This window comes from Lissotriton vulgaris, chromosome 6 (assembly GCF_964263255.1).
Source record: "Lissotriton vulgaris chromosome 6, aLisVul1.2, whole genome shotgun sequence".
Lineage (NCBI taxonomy): Eukaryota > Metazoa > Chordata > Amphibia > Caudata > Salamandridae > Lissotriton > Lissotriton vulgaris.
The window spans coordinates 1,594,737,394-1,594,756,484 of NC_141694.1; the positions used below are offsets into that span (position 1 = coordinate 1,594,737,394).

The window sequence follows — 19,091 nt, forward strand, 5'->3', positions numbered from 1 at the left end:
AGTTTCAGGACTCTACAGTTAGATTCTACTAAAAACAGCGTTACCCAAGGTAAGTAATATGTTCGTCTTTGAGATCATGGGGCTAAGTAGGTCTCTGTTATGATATAAAGTTCCTCATGAAGGAAATCATGGCCAGGAGCACAATTTTAAACATGATACAACCACAACATAGTCTAAAACATTTAGTGATAAGAGTTAATGATAGGTTTAGAGGTAGAGGGGTAAGCATGCGACTAAAACACCTTCAGAAATGGAAGAATGCCCATCACAGACTAGCAGGGACATGGAGTACCATCAAGATGGTCATCCTCCTTTAGTTTAATTTACTTTTGACCAACATCCTAAACCATATCTGAAGTACATTTTTTGGTTCAACTACAGAGGATGATTTCACTGAACAAAAGAAGTATTAAATCAACCCCTGTAAGCGTACTAAATGCTGGCAATAGCTGATACTGTCTGAGAAATAAAGAAATTGTCACTGTCTAACTATTAGGCAAATCAGTTGGTCTGTAGGAGTCCATTCTCGTGTATCTCTTATGGAGCTTTACAGTCTTTAAGCCACAGATGGCATTGGTGTTCCCTTTTGACCCAAGAGGCTATATGGTGTCAACAGCTAACACCTCTTAATGACAGAGAACAGTAAGCTGGCTTATTAACTTTATTAAAATTTGGAAGAAATAAACAGCTTTTCAAGTTTTTCTAAATAGATATTTTGCCATTAGAATACTCATTCTTTCACCAGCGATTTTACAATGTACTCCCTAAACTACAATAGGATCACAAAGTAAATGGCAGCTTTTAAGGGAACGGGATCGTAAGCCTTCGGAATGGTTTAAGCAGACAGTAGGTCTTCACTGGTCCCACTATATCTGAATGGAAAGTGGACTCTCAATGGTCTTAAAAGAGAGAACAAGAATTCCAAGTTTTAACCACACAGAACTACCAGGGCTATCTGACAGCAGAACCGTGGGGTTCTAAATACAATGCATTGCTTCAAAACCATCTTAATTGTACAACATATCCAACAAGGATGTTTGTGAATAACGATTGCGCTACAAGACTGAAAACTATCACTGAAATGGTTACATGGAGTCTTGCTTCAGGCAAACTGAAGAAGCACCACTTTCGATCTGCCAGCCTACTTTAAAAGTAGCCAAGCTCAACATTTGTCTAAAGATATATGATCTTGACCTTGAGTTACACTGAATAGTACTGGCAGCAGGTGGGCGGCTTATTCACAGGAACAATGGGTCAGAGCCGTTAAAGTTAGTCAAACATTTTCCATTTTAGGGATGGACAAAAAGATGGAGTCAATCCTTTGGTAGTGATACATTACTGTTCAGTTGAATCATCAATGGTGGACTACAAACAATGAAATGATGGCTGGAGATAGAAGCGCCCAGTGACGTAAACTAGCTTAAGCTGTGAGGTATAACACACTTAATATAAGCGCCTATGCTGGTACAGATTGAAAAGAACCTGAAATAACGGGTTTCTAGTGCTGATGAATGATCTATACATAGATGGCTGGATGTAAATAAATTTACCGTGGGCTTTAGTTGTTTGTTATGGGCATGAATATGAATAACAAATGATCTTTTTGTATGGTGTTTTCCTCTGTCTAGGGCTTAATTTGTGGAATAATGAGTGCCGGTGCCCAAACAGTTTGTTCAGAAGCTGCTGCAGAAGGTCGAGTACCAAGGCTGCGTAGTCTTGATTCCCCACTCATGCATCTTTAATCCATGACCCGACACTCCTTGCACCTCAAACTCACTCATGAACGTCCTTTTTCGTCCCTGGTTTCTCCCTTGGTCACTCCTTTTCTGTCTTTTTCAATGCCCTTCTTTACCCCTTTCGTGTTTTTCTCTCTTGTTCTGGTTCAAGGTCTGATGAGGAAAGATAAGTGCCAGTGCCCAAAATGTGTGCTGCCGGGCTTCATCTATAACCACCAGCACAAATTAGTACAACCTTTCTTGAATTGTGGGCACCCGTTTTGGAGGAGCGCAATCCACCTTGATCTGCTTCGATTCGAACCATAAGATTATATTGTTCCAGGTATGAACTGATCAGAAAGTTTATTGGTTTTCATAGATTTGATGCTGGGGCTATAGTCTACGGGCTGAAGTAAAAATAAATAACACAAAAACACAATAAAGGCTCACATTTTTTGATTAATTTTTGCAAATGGATTTTGGTCTGTGCAGCTCAGTGAAAAATGTTAAGAGGAACACAACAACATTTGTTCTCTTGCTCTAAGAACTGGCAATTAAAGTGAGCTCTGTACTCAAAGTTATGATGACATGTTTTGTGCATTAAACAAAAGTAGGCCTAATTATTATACAAATAGAGTTATAGTTTAAAATCAACTGTATTCATGAAAAAATAAATAGGAGCTTATTCTTAACAAGGTAATTCGGAGCAAATTCAAACAAACCTCTTCAAAAGTCCATAACTCACCTGTAACCTGCTAATGCTCTGATTGGCTGATTTAATCTCTTCTGCTAGGGACTCCTTCGCCTTATCAGCGATAGTAAGTCGTTTGGCAAGTGCACGACACTAATAAGTAAGAAAAACGGAATTAATCCAAGCAAAAGTACATGCTCATTTACATTAAACTCTGAAAAGCCTAATTATAAAGCAATGCATTTACAAACACTAGTTTAGAAAAAGGAAAACACTTTTTTTTAATGGTTTGCATTTACTTTAAAAAACAAGTGCACCAAAAATGTCAGGATTTCCAATAAACCGTATTCTAGAAGTTTCAACAACACAAACAGAGGTGCCTTTTGGAGTAACACTGGCAGCCCATTTCTGCCAGTGAGAAGGATATCAAAATGAATATAGTGAAACGTAATCAGCAATTAGACTAATAAAGCATTCTACATCAGCTGAAATATATATCTAGGGTCCAAATCGAATGCTAGCTTTCTTTGGTCTTGATCACATTTTGCCGATATAGGCTGCCAGTCATGATACATTGTGTGGCTAACTACTTACACCTAACATCCATCAACTTTCTATTTATTTAGTTAAGCACTCTTAAAAACAGAACTTCCATTTCAACTTGCCCAACCCATTGGATATTATCATTGTATAAAGGCCTGTATCATAAAATTATTATAAAAGAGAACAGTACTCAGAATAGTGCTGAAGGTTATTAGAATTATTCTTTTATAACAGTAATAATATTAAGTATAAAAGTTTTAATGACCTTCAAAGCAGTCCCAACCTTCAGCGGTAAGCAATATATTGGTTTCCTACAACCTAGTGTGTACTGGGATAAAAAGTGTTCTTCTGTTTATGGAATCCTCTCAATGCACAACACCGACTCCAAAACTGGTATAATAGGTGTTTGTTTGTTTGATTATAAGGAAGGTCACATATCTTTCATTTGTTAAATCAAACAAAGTAGTAATAGTCGTAAATGCTATTTTAAGCACTTATTAATAAGGAACCTCAGTCTAAATGTGGCATCCGCAAGAAAATAAACAGAATTTATTAAGGTATACATTTAGTATCAAGGTGCAGATCTGTAAAACTCTAGAAAAGATTTGCGTCTGGGACACAAGTCACAGGCCATAATGCTGGCACAGACAGCATGGAGCAACCAAAAGACCCCGAGATATGTTTGTAGGACAGTTGGAGGAATTGAAAGACAGACACTTTGTGATCACTGTACAAGCTTTGCTCTGATGTAACACATAGTCAGCTATTGTTCTATATATATCCCCATGTCATTCACTGGGATACAAGAACTATCTTGTGTACATTTGTAGTCGAAAGGGAAGATTGCATGAAGTTTGGTCTGCAAATGGTGCAACATGGGCCCGTAAATTCTAAATATGCATTGTAACATTTGGAGCTAAGCAGTTGTAGAACCGAAAGGATGGCTATCCGCTAGACCCCTCAAAAGGTTTTGCTAAAACTGACTAGAAGCTCTTAGGCATGCTTGAGCTCCTTATACTTTTTGACAGTGCATCTGGAAGGCTTCATATCATCACTGACGGAATTGAGGTGAAGAGTCAGGTTTAGGTAAACTTTCTCCACAATACTTGTCACTTAAGCCGCTGATTACCAGTCCCTTAACTTTACGCATGACTTTCAAAACAGTGCATGACCTAGGTGGGCTAGGGAAGTCATGCATGCTAGATCAACCTGTGGGTGGGGGTCTCAGATTTAATTATTTACTTTCTGGGACACAACACTTGAGAAACTTACCTTCTTTCGAATAGGACTGGGCAACTTCAAGACACCAAATTAAATAGTTATTGAGAATCTTTTCACTGCTTTGCTCCTTAATCTTCTACAAAAAACATTATATTACTCACCACAGTCTTCCGTAGGAGTGTCCTGGAGCGTATTAACAGGCAAGAGAGGTCTATCCTTAAGGAGGCCAGAAAAGCCTAATTTCTTAACTAAAACCAAGGGCAAAATGATCAAGTTACTTACCTCTGGTAACACTCTTTATGGTAGGTAGTCTATCTAGCTGTTGAGTTTTCACTTCGTGAATTACTACCCCAGGCATCAGCCTGGAACCGGAAACGCAAAAACAGTATTTCTGCGAGCCGGTAGGTGGAGTGCAGGACTCTGAACCAAGATTGTTCCACTCTGTAAGTGATGTACGGGGTCGCATATAAGTATCATCCAGGTGTCTGGATGTCAGTTGCTTTCGAAGGCTCTTCAACAACCTCAGATGCAGCGTTCATGAGCAAATTGGTACATTTTTTTATGGAAAAGAGTCAGCTGGGAGGACAAGGAGGTTAGAGGGTGATGAGGAATCTGCAGGTAGACAGACTAGCCACCAGAAAGAGTGTTACAGAAGGGAAGTTACTTGTTCTTCTGATGGATACTTCTAACCGCAGTATCCTCACTTTGTGAATAGATACCAAATCAGTACCTCCCAGGTGGAGAATCAGTAGAATGATCAAAACAATTGGAGGAGTACACTCTAGAGACATTGCAATGTCTCTGAAGTCAAAAAAGAGGTGCACACAAAAAGGCAAAATTCTCCTTTTTTATGAATACCCCTCACTCACCAACGTAGTTGGTGACATGCTTCATCACGGGGGTCCCGACCAAATGGCCGAGTGCCTTTCGGGTGTGCTACGACACCTGATTACAGTGGAGCAGGTATTTTTTTTTTTAGTAAAGTGAGGGAAAAAAAGTGAGTGAATTAAAAATTGGCCAGATTTAACCCCTTTAGAATTTTTTTTTTATTCTTGTGCAACTGGACAATGTTAAAAGGCTCTTAGCGATGCTGTGCTAGGTTTAATTGACCTTCAGTATCTTAATAGTGGAAAAGTGAAGTTAAAAAGGTCTACATGTTTCAACCTCTAGGAGGAAGTTTCCAGGTTTTCGTCAGTGTGGCCAGGGCGGTCTACACACCCTAAAGTGTACCCTAGCATTGGTCACTGTGAAGCCCAACCGTATACTCACAGTTAGGTGTTCCCTTTCTCAATTGTCGAAAGAGAAAATCTGAAAAGACAAACAAACAAACGCAAAACATAATAAATTGCATAACGAGTCTCTAAGGAAAATGTGTGCTCCTCTATTCACAACACGTGCTTATCAATGTGGTGAATATACACAGTGTGTCCGATGGGTTCCAATTGGTTATCACGTATATAATGCCACATATATTCTGCGGCACTGGTGGGCATAATCAGTAGGACGTCCGCCCAGGACCATGCATTACAACCCACTGAAAATAGTAGTAAAGTGAGTGTCTGCGCGCTCATACAGAATCAACACTGCAACAGGGAGTACAGTTGTGAAGGTCGCATATTAACTCACAAACGATATTAACATTGTGAATATCTTACTCATCCACACTGTTAGGTTTCAAAAAGTGCGGGTGTCTACGATCTCACGTGCGTTAGATTGGTAAAAAGCATGCATGCTGGTAACGGCGTATACAAAACAAATGCTGTTGACGAAGGGTGAGAAAAAACAACGGAGAGCGTACTTAAAACGCATAATCGCGTTCCTCATGGAAGCCGGGGACGAGGTGCTGGTGCAATGCACAGTCTCGGAGTAAGTAGGGAAAAATGGGGTTAGTGCTTAAGGGTAGGACTCGGGGAGGAAAGGGTATTGTGTCAGACAAGGAGGTGCCCACCCGCATCATGCCTCAGTACTCACTGTGTGGAGACCAGTCATCGGCTGCTACGCCTAGCCTAAGACCTGTGTCGGCGCCCCGAGGAACACCGAAGGGACCTCAGAGTGCTGGATAAATATGCGGCGTTTCCGGGTACGGGGCTGGGGTTGTGGGAGTTCAGTCAGGTGGTGGGCGTGTTACGTGTGATGGCGCTAGCGGAGGCTGGATTAGCGTGTTGCTAAGGACGCTACGTTAAGGAAGACTGCAGATCGCTAGGTGACGAAGGCAGTTCCTGGAAAAAGCCGGAGCCTAGGAACGGGTAGTGAGTGGGGTAGTTGGATGGCAATGTCTAATAAAGGCAAGCGGGAAAAAAACAGATATTGTTGCTATGGAGCTACTCGGCTTTAAAAAATACGCTGTTCCTCGGAAAAGCAGGTGCAGCCTAACAAGGAGTGCCTAGGATCAGGGAAGATAATGCTAGTGGTGCCTGGTATTGGCAAGCTGGAGGACGGTATTAATAGCGCAAAACGCTGAGTGTCAGAGCTGGTAGTGCCTAGTAACCAGGACGTTTTAAGATGCAATGGGGACAGTGGTGATGAGGACAATGGGCAGGGACCTCTACAAGGCATTGCGGTACTACTTGTTATTGTGAGAAGAAAAAGGTTATTTGGAGAGGACTCTCCAAGGAATGTTATCACTCAGCCCATTTTTGTGTGTGGAAAGTCTGTATATCCATCGCTGTTTTTTCTCAAATAGGCGTTGATGTAATCTTTCTCTTGATTTTATTTGCTCGATGACAGTCCATCACATGTCACTGGTAGTGTGATTATTTTGGAGAAAACGCTTGGTCAGTCTTGATGTTTTTTTGCAGCGTATAGTGCTACGATGTTCGCAGATCCTCTGTTTGACTTTCCTGCAAGTCATTCCCACATACTGCAGGTTGCAGGGGCATTTGATCATATAGACAACGTTGGTACTGTTGTAGTTAGTGTGAGCCCGTTGAGTTCACATTTTTCCAGGCTCCAATGCTAGTGTCTTTGTGTTGTCAGTTAAATGGCACACGCTGTAGTTCCCGCATTGGTAGTGTCCAAGAATATTTGGTAGACCCCACGCATTCAGGACGGTGGCTGGGTTCTCAGATCTCGTCTCCCTAGAGCGTGTGCTTACTACAGAGTCCTTTATGCTTCTCGCTTTTTTGAAGGAAAAAAGAGGTTTTTCTAAATGCAGATTGCCTTTATTAAGAATGGTTCAATGTTTGTTGATGGACCTTGTGATTTGGTTAAGATGCCGTGCTGTACGTAGTCACACAGGCCAATGGTATTTCTTCTTCGGTCTGTGTATTCTCTTCCAAAAGGGCCTCTCCAGGCTGATTACGTGCCCTCCTCTGGCATTTGGTGAGAATTCTTTCAGGGTAACCTCTGTCGGACAGTTTTCTTGTGAGATCCTTTGCTTGATTCCGTGGTCTTGCTACAATTACGACGTAGCCTGAGACATTGGCCGTAGGGCAAATTCTCCCTTAGTGGTCTGGGATGAAAACTTTCAAACCTCAGTAAATTATTCTTAGCAGTGGGTTTGTGGTGGGTTTTTGTTTCTAATCAACCATTTTCCTTGTTGATTACGACGTCCAGGAAAAGCATAGTGTTTTCATTCTTCATGTGGGTAAACCTCAAATTCGGATCACGTGTATTGATCATTGCGATGAAGTCTGCAAGGGCATCGTCCGGTCCCTGCCAGATGGCAAGGACATCATTAATGTACCTCTTCCAGAAGACTATATAGGGACTGAAGGGGTTTTGCTCGTTGATATTGAATTTCTTCTCAAACTCAAAGACGTAAAGTCCTGCCACACTAGGAGCGAATCTGTAGAATGCTCAGACCAAAAAGTCTTGGAGGACAAAATGGGCAAAATGCCTATCTCTTCAGTCAGGACTGTCAAGACAATAGCGCTTCAGGAATGTGTGCCAAGATGCCCACATAGCAGACTGACAGATATCCAGAACAGGCACTCTGCTTGCCAGCACTGTAATAGCAGCCTTGTATGAGTAGAATGCAGCAACAGTCCTTCAGTTGGCTGCTTCTAAACTGCACGTTGCAGATTTCAATGCAAAGCACTATCCACCTAGAGATGGTTCTTTTCCACACTGCCTGGTCCTCCTTAGCTCCCGAGAAGCCTACAAAGAGTTGATTGTCCACTCAATTATCCATGATATGATTTATGTAGAAACAGAGAGCTCTCTTGGGTCCAAATGATGGAGTCTCTCGTCACTTGAGGATTTAGGCAGGGCAAAGAAAAGTGGAAAGGAGATAGTCCAGGTTACATATAAAGGTGTTACCACCTTTGGCAGAAAAACAGCTCAAAGTTCTCAACAACAGTTTGTCTGGAAAAAATGCTGTGTATGGCAACTGAACTGAGACTGTCTGAAGCTTACTCAGATGATGATCTGATGGTAGTGTAACCAGAAAGATGGTTTTCAGGGTCAAGAGACGCAGTGGGCAGCTTTGTGCACTGGCTCAAATGGGGTGGACATTTGACAAGTCAAAACAAATTAATGTTCCACTATGGCATCATCAAGGGTTTTAGTGGAAACCTTTGCTGTAAACCTACAAGAAATCTCATCAGTAAAAACACTATTAGGTCAAAAAAAGAGAGGGGGAGAAAAGCTATCCATTACCAATCTAATCTATAATTGACAATTACATAAATTATTGTTGGAAATGTCTTGCTCAAAATGCTCCATTGCATTTTGTGCCCCCTATGACATCTCCTGGCTACCTGTTCCCCTGTTAGCTGTCTCGCAACAACATATCCTCCTGGCTGTGGAGAAAACTGAGCCATCTGCAGTTTCCTCCTTCTCTCTACCACCATCGCTGGAACATTGCATTGCTCCCAGTACAGGGACAGTTCAGTCGGCTGCAAAGACAGGCCCATAATAAGCAGCAGCATGTCCAGCAGCATGATGAAGGCTTTTTTTTACATGCTTTTTAAAATCTTTTTTAATGACTCACTTCAAGGTTTCTTTTAGTCCAGGTTGTGTGCTGTCTGTGAGCTACACCAGAACTAGGGGTCCACCAGGGGAAAAAAACTGCTGTGTTTCACTTCAAAAGTTGGCCAAGAGATAAAGCAACAAATTACACAGTTTTTTCCTTTCTCAAGCTCTGCATGTATATTTTTTATGAAAGTCTGTGCGTGTCTTATCAGCCTAGTAGTAACCTAACCACGTACATATCACACAGCACCAACTGCATTGGTTTTGTGCACTTTATACGACATGGTAATTTGCCAAAACCTGTGCACCCATGTTAGATATATATATATATATATATATATATATATATATATATATATATATATATATATATATATATATATATATATATATATATATATATATATATACACATATCATCTTCATCAGGTTTCTTAAAGAGCAGAGAAAGCAGAAAAGAGACGAGGTAGCCCAACTTCTTTCCTTAGGGCAGGGAGCAGGGGTCCAAGTGCTACAGATAACTTGGAATAAGGAAAAGTGTGAGTTGTGTAGGGAAGCATTCACTGCTGCTACTAGTGTTGCACAGTATGTGTCTGTTAGCCTCTGTGCGCATGCGTTATATCTTGCACTACTGCTGTAGAGAGCTGCCCTGTTCTTGTTGTAGGGAACCTTGGGCTGCTGTTGCCCATGCTCCGAATGCATTATGTGTTAGATAAATGAGGTAAACACTTTTTCACTATACACGAGTCAAAAACATCATTTCTCAGGCTCGTTTTATTTAGAAACAATAATAACCCATGCTTACCTCAGCGTGAAAATGGACGGACTTGCTATCAGCCAGCTGTAGCTGCGTTGTAATTTCCACTATTCTTGCCATGTAATGATTTTTTATAAGATCTTCGCGAGAATCCGCTTCTGTGGGCTGTAATATAAAAAAACACAAGCTGTTACATTCATGCCTGAAAAATCAATTCTGCTGGAACCATAAAGCCACATTTCAATTGAATAAACCAGTCAAAAACAGCAGTTACCTGAGCTAACTATAACTTACGCCCCCACAATGCACTGCTTATGACCTTAAATATTACATTTACTTTTTTTGTTTATTAATACAGGAGGCGGGCAGCACAGCCTCCTCACCTGGTCGATTTCAGTCCAGAGGGCTCCATCCCCCGGCCTTTTATTTTTTAATACAGGAGGGGGGGGGGGGGGGGGGGGGGGGGAGCGCAGTCCACTTACTCTGGCCGATTTGGACCGCGGGGGTAGTCTCAAGGCCCCCACGGTTCCTCCCTGCAGTCATCCTGGCTCTTTCCAGAGCCGACATTGCTATCACACACAGGGAGCTGTTAAATAAGCAGCTCCCTGTGTATGAAAGCAATCTGTCCTTCTCTCTGCTCACTTGACAACGGCCAGGGAAACAGACAAATGCTCCGCTTCTAGCAAGCGAGAGCATTTCTCCTCTCTCGCTTGCTGAAAGCGGAGTGTTTGCTGTGGCTTGGCGGGAGCAGTTAAAGCTCCCACTAAGCCACAGCAATCAGCTGTGTCCCGGGGTTGGGCACCTTGGGACGTAGCAGGAGATGGTCCTGTGGGGTGGCAGTTCCTAGGGACATAAAGGGCTCTGGGAGGGGGGCGGCGCATGGCACCCTTCTTTGAATGCAGTATGACCTGCCACCGAGAACAGCCCGGGAGGGGAGCCGTGCGCAACCCCCCTCCCCCATTTGAAAAATACAATTTCGCCCCGGGAGATGGTGGTCCGAATATAGTATAACACAAAAAAATAGTTTTTCTCTTTTAAATCTGTCCACTGCTAGCTTTATTTAATTTATTGGGTATGTTGCCTATGGCATTCCTACTTTATGTGCGCACGGGGACTGTTGATTACTCGGAGGATTTGCACATATATATATATATATATATATATATATATATATATATATATATATACACACATACACATTTGAATGTAATAACTGTGCGACTACTGAACATATTTACACCAAATAAGAAAAAAAAGGACCTTCTCTGGACATCAATATCTGCCTTACTGCCAAATTTTATGTAATTCAGTTCCTTATGAGAATTAACATGGGCAAAACATGTTTTGGGACCCCCCTCCTTTTTCACGGTCCCTGTGAAACTTACAAGACAGCAGCTGAAGTGAATGTCCTATTAGTTTTGAAGATTTCGCTAAGATATGTTAAACAGCGCCAAAGTTATTTGCAAAACAAAAAACGCTCTTCCTATGGAAACTAGGAAAATCGTTATTTTGTTTTGCTAATAACTTTGGCGCCGTTGGACTAATCTTCACGTCTCAAACCTTCAGTAGCTGTCTGCAAACTTTCTGGGTGATTAGTCAAGTGGCGGCCAAAAAAAAGGGGGTCCTAAAATGTGATTTCCCCTTGCAATTTCAGATAGAGATTTTAGACAGGACTACAGCCTGAACCACTGAACGGAATTACACCAAATTTGGCAGGAAGTTATAGCTTGTCCCGGAAGAGTTCTTGTTCTAATTTGGGGTAAATCTGTTTTGTAGTTTCAGATTTATATATATCTAGAATAGCCAGGTCTTTAGGCTCCTTCTAAAACCTATCAGGGAGTCGGCTTGCCTGATGTTCTGGGGCAGCTCATTCCACAGCCGGGACGCTACTGTGCAGAAAGCCCTACCTCCCATCCTGGCTCTCTTGAATCTGGTAGTTGTTGCTAGACTCAGACTAGAGGAGCGAAGAGGCCTAGTGGGCTTGTACCATGTAAATTTCTCCTGCATTGGTAGGGGGCCCGTACTGTGCAGTGCTCTATAGACAATACACAGTGTTTTAAATGTGACTCCGTCCCTCACGGGCAGCCAATGGAGGTCTCTCAGAGCCATTGTGGTAGAGGAGCTACGTGGTCCATTAAGTGCCAGCTTGGCCGCAAAGGTCTGGACTCTTTGCAGTCCCTGCAAGATATATGAGGGGGCACCTAAATATAGGGAATTGCAGTAACCCAGTCTGCATAAGATTATACTCTTTACCACCAGGGGCCTGGTGGGATCGACCTGATCAATTACGCTGACAACACCCAATTGGTATTTTCCCTTGAAGGGAAACATGCAGTGTCTATGGACACATTCCAGGAATGCATGTGTCTGGTTTCTGGTTGGCTCAATGCAAATTCCCTCCTTCCTCCTTATTGTTCTCTTCCTTGGTGGAGGAGGTTGGGTTCGCAGTGAATCCAGAAAAGTCTTAAAGCTGCAAAACTACACCGACAGGTAAGAAACTATTAGTTTTGCAGCATGAATCTTTTCTGGATCACTATGATTGCATAGACTTTGTAGCAGTTTGCTAGTCTTGTGGTGGCTGGGTGGAAGATGAACTTGGTTTGTAGTAGATGCTGTAAGACCCTCTGTCCTAGTTGTGCTTCCGTGTTCATTTGAATGTCCACACAGTAATGTTCAGTGAATGTGTGTACAGAAGAGAATGTTGCAGCCATGCAAATATATTGAATCGGAGTGTTTGCAAGAAATGCAATTGTTGCTGCTTTTTTCCTAGTTGAATGCACCCGTGGTGATTCCTGTAAAGTTTGTCTTGCTTGCTTGTGGCACAGTTGTATGGCTTGTGCTGTCCATCTTGTGATTGTGTTTTTGGTTACTGGTCATCCCAGAAACGTTTTGCAAAGGATACGAATAACTGTTTTGTTTTCCTGTATTCTTTAGTTTTTTTCCACGTAATACATGACTGCTCTCCTTGCGTCGTGAGTGTAAAGCTCTTTCCGATTTGTCCTTTGTGGTTTGAAAGAAACTTGGTATCTGTATACTCTGATTTATGTGGAATTTGGATACCACCTTGGGCATGAATTGTGGATCTGTCCTTATGACAATTCTGTTACTATGTATTTGAAAGTAGGGTTCCTGTAGTGTTAGTGCCTGTAGTTCACCAACTCTACGTAGTGATGTTATTGCCACTAAAAATTATGTTTTTATTGTAAGCATTTGCAGTTTCCTTTGTGCAGTGGTTCGAAAGGTGCCTTCATTAATTGTGCAAGAACAATGTTTAGATTCCATGTTGGTGCTGGCACCATTTTTGGTGGTGCAATTCTTTTAGCTGCTTCCAGGGACTGTTTGGTGTAAAGTATAATTTACTTTGTGGTAACTGTATGAGGTATTTTAGCCCTGTTCTTTCTTTTGTGATTTTTGTCGACAAGACGTTTTTTAAGACACCATTGTGTGTATCTTTTCCAATTTGCTGTGTAACATTTTCTTGTTGTTGGTTTCTTAGCTTCTCTTAGAACAGCCATTGTGCTTTTGGGTAGTTTGATCGTCCTTGATATTGCCAGCTTCGTTGCTGTCCCTGTGTGATCTGGTTCCCGGCTTGGAATGTTTGCTGGTAATGTTGGTGTGAGGTAGTAGGTTGTTGCTTACCTCTTCCCCCTGGTCTCGTTGATGGTGTGCCTCTACGCATACCACTGAACTGCAGGGCTCCCATGGATCTTGCGGTTTCATTGCCCTTTTTTAGCGGATTTAGTTTTTCATCAACCACCATTCCAAACAATTGCTCGCCATTGAATGGAGAATTAATGATGTTGCTCTGCACTTCTGGCTTGAAACCTGAGATTCTGAGCCATGCGTTTCTCCTTCCTGTTATGCCAATCATCATTTGCCTGCTAGATGTTTCAGCAGCATCAAAGACAGATTTTAAACATGTGTTTGCAATGTTCTTGCCTTCTTCCACCAAGTGGCTTGCTCTTTTTTGGAATTGTTCTGGTAGGTTTTGCAACAGTTCCCCTACCTCTTACCAGTGCTGATAGGCAGGCCTGTGGAGCAATGCATTGGAATTTGCAATGCACCACTGGTTTGCTGCGCTTCTCTCCATCTTTCTTCCTACAAGGTCCATCCTCTTACTTTCCTTGTCAGGAGGTGGTCCCACTGTAGTAAGCACATTTGCCCTATTCCTTGCTGGTGAGGCAATGATAGAGCTGGGAATGATCCCCTGGTGTATAAAGGGTCTTTAGAGCAGTGGTTATATTTTTTCTCTGATCTTGGTGTTATAGCCTTGCAAACAGCAGGCTCCTTGAATGCCTCTTTTCCCTGGTTTAATACACTAGGTTGCATTTGTAGGAATTGGTTCCTAGTTTGTGAAGGCATCAAAGTCTCCAATAAAAAGCAGTATTGAGGTTTTTCTTCCTCGAGCTGAACCCCATATGTTTCTGCCGCTTTTTTTATCACCTGGTTATACATGCCAATGTCATCTGGGGGAGATGGCCTTGAAGGATAGGATTCTACAGATTCTTCGGGCGATTCGGCGTCAAGGTCTTGCCACTGGAACTCTTGAGTCTCTGAGTTCAACAATTCCGCGTATGCTTGTTCGTCTTGTTCGACATCTTCCCCGAAGAAGTAAGAACCTTCTTCTTCCTCTTCGATTATTTCTGGGATTATTGGTGGTATAGTGTCTTCGGCAACCCCTTGGGTTTCGTCTTTCTCTTGTTTTCAGGGGTATCTGGAATTGCTTCAAGCTTTCTGTAGGAGAGTAGGGTCTGCAATCCTATGATCACCCAGATTTTTTGCTTTTGTTTCACTGGTTTACGACTTTCTCTGGCTGTGGGCCTGCTAATCAGACCCACAGCCTGGCTGTTCTCTTTCTAAATTACAATATGTACCCTAGGTGCATTTACCAATTGGTACTGGGCCACCTTATCAGACCCTGTAACTCAGGGCATAGGTGTACCCAGGGCCGTCAGGGGCTGCAGCATGTATTATGCCACCCCTGGCTGGCCTCCTAAATTTGACACAACTGGCTGCATGACAGCTGGGGCGAAGTCGGGTAATCACACTTTGCTTTAGATATAGTAGCCCTATATCTAACCATACAATGGACACTCGAGTTCCTATCAGTCACTCCTATGGCAGGCCTTGACAATCCTGAAGGCAGAGTGCATGGGCTCGTGTGAACTAGGTTCTGGCCCGAGCCGAGCCGGTTGCAGCTTGCGGAATCAAGACCCAATGGCTGTTCCATGATAACGCGTACCACATCGGTAACTTCGGTGTCGCGTTATCAAGACATGTCGAGTAAGGTGTCATACGAATCGGGATGCTGCCCTCTCACCAACTCTGGCGACGAGGTTAGCATTCCGCCCTTCTAGAGGGACACGACATGTACGTAACTGTGAACCCCGGTTAAAGTTAACTAAAGCCTCAGCTCCACAAAATGGATGCTGCCACCACAGACACGAGTCTGACCTCCTGCTGCTGGGAGTCCTTCCAGCGAGGAGAGCTTGGACAAAGGGTTTCCTGTCGAGGGCGGTGTTCGCACCGTCCCAGACAGGGTTTGTGTATTCTGGGTAGGTAGGGCTTTTGCGAGAAGGTGACTGCGGAGTGGCACCCCGGTGCTCACTACGCATCTGCCGGTCAGAACCAGTTCCAGGGGCACCAGCCCTGGCCTGGGGAAAGTCCGGCAGGGGAGAGGGGTGTAACTACCTCCCTTCCTGGTCCCACCCTTAGGGCAGGACCTAGTCAAGCACCCACCCCTTTCTTTAGAATAAAGGCCGGAGCGGGGACCCTTCCAAATCAGATCATCTTTGAATCAAGAACTACTTTCTACGAAAGGACACTCAAGACTCTTCTCAAGATTTCTCCCTTGTGACTAAGGAGTAGTCACCCTGCATCAGCGGGCACCATCTAAGAACTCTGCGGTTTGCTGCAAGTCCTTCCTCAAGGATCCGACGGCCCAGCTCGACGAGAACCGGCTTCCCTGGCACCAATGACCTCTACCCGCGTCATCAGCTCAGCTGTGATCTGTGGGTGCGACGAGACCTCGAGGGACCGGCCATCATCAGAACCTGCACGCTCTTAACCAGCACGACCATCGAAGCGATTCCCTGGTGAGTGCTCTGGGGTCCGAGAAGCCCCGACCCTGAGCCGCTCCAGCACCGAAGTGCAGTCTCCCAGCATCTCCACGATCTGCGTGGGGCCCTTCTGCTCGCTGCTCAGCACGTTGTCTGGTCACTAGCCGCTGGCTTGTGCCCTTCTGTGACGACATCCGACAATCAACACTGCTGGTCTGGTTGCTCCAGACTGGCCCTTGCTTCCATCTTTGCGAGAAGCACCCCGGACCCTCCTGGTCCACTCAAGACGCCATCTTAGGCCCACCACGTGGCCCTGAGATCTGCCAAGGCTTGTTGCCCCATCCTGGGCCCAGCGACGCCGACAGCATCATCCTTCGTGGGACAGCTCGCACCTCCGCCGTGGTCGCCGACAACGCCTCCTGGTCCGTGAGACTGCAGAGCCTAGCGTCGCCCACTCACCTGGTCGAGGTGACGGCCAACCGGTGCCATCCTGGTACCCTCTGACTACTGGCTAGTAGTACGAACTTGGTCCCCTCTGCTTTCAGGTATCAACAATCTCTGATCCAGGCTTGGATCTCTACGAACTATTCATCACTGGTCGCCGGCCAGCAACTCCTTTTCTTCCGGCTCCTGGCTCGTCAGCGAAGACCCCGACGCCTGTAAGACTTGTGCAGCCGCAGCCCTCGTGGCTAGGTAACTCGGCATTTCGGTGCCTGCATAGCCTCTTTACTCTAGGGTCCCGAGTCCCTCGCTTCCGACATGCCTTATCGGGTCCGCCCGAGACCTTAAACTTTCCGTGTCCTCGGACACTTGTTTTAATTGTGCACTTGAAGTATTTTCCTAAGAGATTTGGTTTGTGCTTAGTACCCTGTCCTCATAAAGAGTCCAGGGCTGTTGTGAATCTTAATAAATATCCTGTTTATTTTCATAACACTTGTGTGGTGTCCTTTCACTGGGTGTTCAAGGGGTACATGTGTGGTAAACAGCTGGCTTTACACGCCCTCTCGAGTCTTTAGCCTTAGACTGCTCGTATCCACGCTACTAGGATAGCTAGTCTATAGGTTGACTTACAACCAAACACCATAAGGGTCGTTGGAACGATACATAGCGGTCGCTAGAATAGCGAACGTTGCATATCGGGCCAACTTCTCACACTTTCGTCAAAGTCTTTTTTGCGTTGAAGGATATTCGCCATTTCGGCTTTGAGCCTTCTTCGCTTTTTCTCAATCCCGGTCTTATGTGTTCCGGCGCCTAGATTGTTAGCTTTCTGTTTTTCAACTGACGACGCCGAAGCGGTCGTCAATGTTTGCTTTGGTCTCTCTTTTTTCAACACCAAGGCGTCCTTCTCCAGACTGTCCTTTGACGTCTTGTTTTTTTTCGAGGACCTTGGCCACCCCAGAGTCCTTATCCAAGGATCCTACGGTCTGTTTTTGTTTAGATGCAGCTACGGTCGCTCAATGCTTCGACACAGAGGATCCTTTATGCTTTTTTGAGTCTGACATTCGACTCTTCTGGTTTTTTCGAGGTCGACGACTCTCTTACCTCCTTTGAAGTCTTCCTCTCGACTTCCACAATCAAAACTTCTGTTTCCTCGTCGCCTTCAGGTGCTTCGGCGATGTTGTCTTCCTCCTCTCACTGGAGTGGGCCAGGTCTCGCAGCGATGGCGGTGGTCCTTGGTCCTGCATGTTGTAATTGGCTCGTCACTGCCTTTCTCTTACCCTCAACGTCTTCTGGGTGAAGACAGAGCAGGCGTTACAGTTGTCGCTACGATGGTCCAGCAGTAGGCACAGGTTACAGACCGGGTGCTGATCCTTTTGAGCGTATTTGTGGTGGCAGTTCTTACAAAACTTGAATGGCGTTTTGTCCATTACCACTCTAGGGAGCCTCCTGCATGCGCATTATCCTGTCGTCGACGAAGTTCTAGATTTCTTCTCTTCGTCGAGCTGCGGTCTTTGTAGATTTAAAGATGAAAATGGAAGACTACGCTCTACCGATTTTTACCAACGATTCTTCTTGTTTTTTCCACGATTCTTCTCTCCAATATCAGGAGCTTCTCTGTATCGATCCAGACCTAACGGCGGAAAAAAGAATCTGAAGATGGCTGCCAAAGGTGGGGCTTCCGGAGGTCCATCGACGTCACAAAAGGGCACCAAATGGCAATACGTCGTCGACGCCCACCAACAAAAAAAGGGAAATACTGCACATCATAGTGAATCCAGAGAAGATTCACGCTGAAAAACACACATTGCTCCCACCCAGAGGCAGCAAGCAAAACACAATGTCTCCCTCGCAGGAGCAATGTCGGCTCCTGCAAATTAGTTTTTCAAATTGATAACTGTCCACTGCTAGCTTTATTTAATTTATAGGTTAAGTTGCCTATGGCATTCCTACTTTGGAGGATGACCTTGAATATTTGGTAATACTACCCAAAATGCAAATTACTTAGAATAGCCATTACTTATGTATGGACTAGCGACAGAAGATCAAGTGCTTTGCAGTAGACATGCAAACCTGGTTAAAGCAGCTGAAGCAGTGTTCTAGAAGGCATCCAATGCTACTCTCAAGTCTACTAGTGAATTCAGAAAAAGCCTCACACCCTCCTAAGTCCTTCTGACAACTGAGGGAGCTAGACACCAAAACCAATGTTTGTGTAGGTTTACATTGGCTACTTGGTTTACTTATCGTGCTCCTCCCTGTGGAGGGCACCATGATTTTCCAAACATGAGGCCTCCACCATATTGATCCGATAGCAACCAGATGAAACTAATAACAGGAATCTGATTTCAGCAAGGATCGGAACCCAGCATCTTAAGAGATGATTTCATGGTCAAATGCTGATGAAGAGTACAAGTATGAGTTCCTTGCCCTCGGTAGGTCTTCAGCGTGTTTGGAAGGTTCAGTAACATCTTCAATTGGTCTCATACCTCGGAAGGCCTTGCTAGTTCTGCTTCTTTAATCTCCTTCAGCTGTGCCAACAACCCGAGCTTATTCCTTCCCCAAAGGTAAGCCCTTGTGATGGAAGCTAGAAATAAATTCGCACAATCAAATTACAGGAGTAATTGAGCTGAGATTTTGGCCCAAGAGACTTGAGAAGGCTAAATGTTATCTGCCCTCATCCATCATAAAAGTTATTTCCTCTGCTGAAAACTCTACAGAGACTGGTATCAATTTGGACACATGGAAAACATTCT

The 19,091-nt window shown here is 44.1% G+C and overlaps 1 protein-coding gene across 1 annotated transcript in view; it reads right to left on the bottom strand.

The window, feature by feature from the left end:
• PPP1R21 (protein phosphatase 1 regulatory subunit 21) overlaps window positions 1–19,091 on the bottom strand; it is a 383,731-nt gene that overhangs the window by 68,288 nt on the left and 296,352 nt on the right. The window contains exons 19-20 of the mRNA XM_086927763.1: window positions 9,890–10,006; window positions 2,461–2,559 (exon numbers count right to left, since the gene is read on the bottom strand). Of these exons, the coding sequence (XP_086783889.1) occupies window positions 2,461–2,559; window positions 9,890–10,006 (216 nt within the window). The remainder of the gene's footprint in view (window positions 1–2,460; window positions 2,560–9,889; window positions 10,007–19,091) is intronic.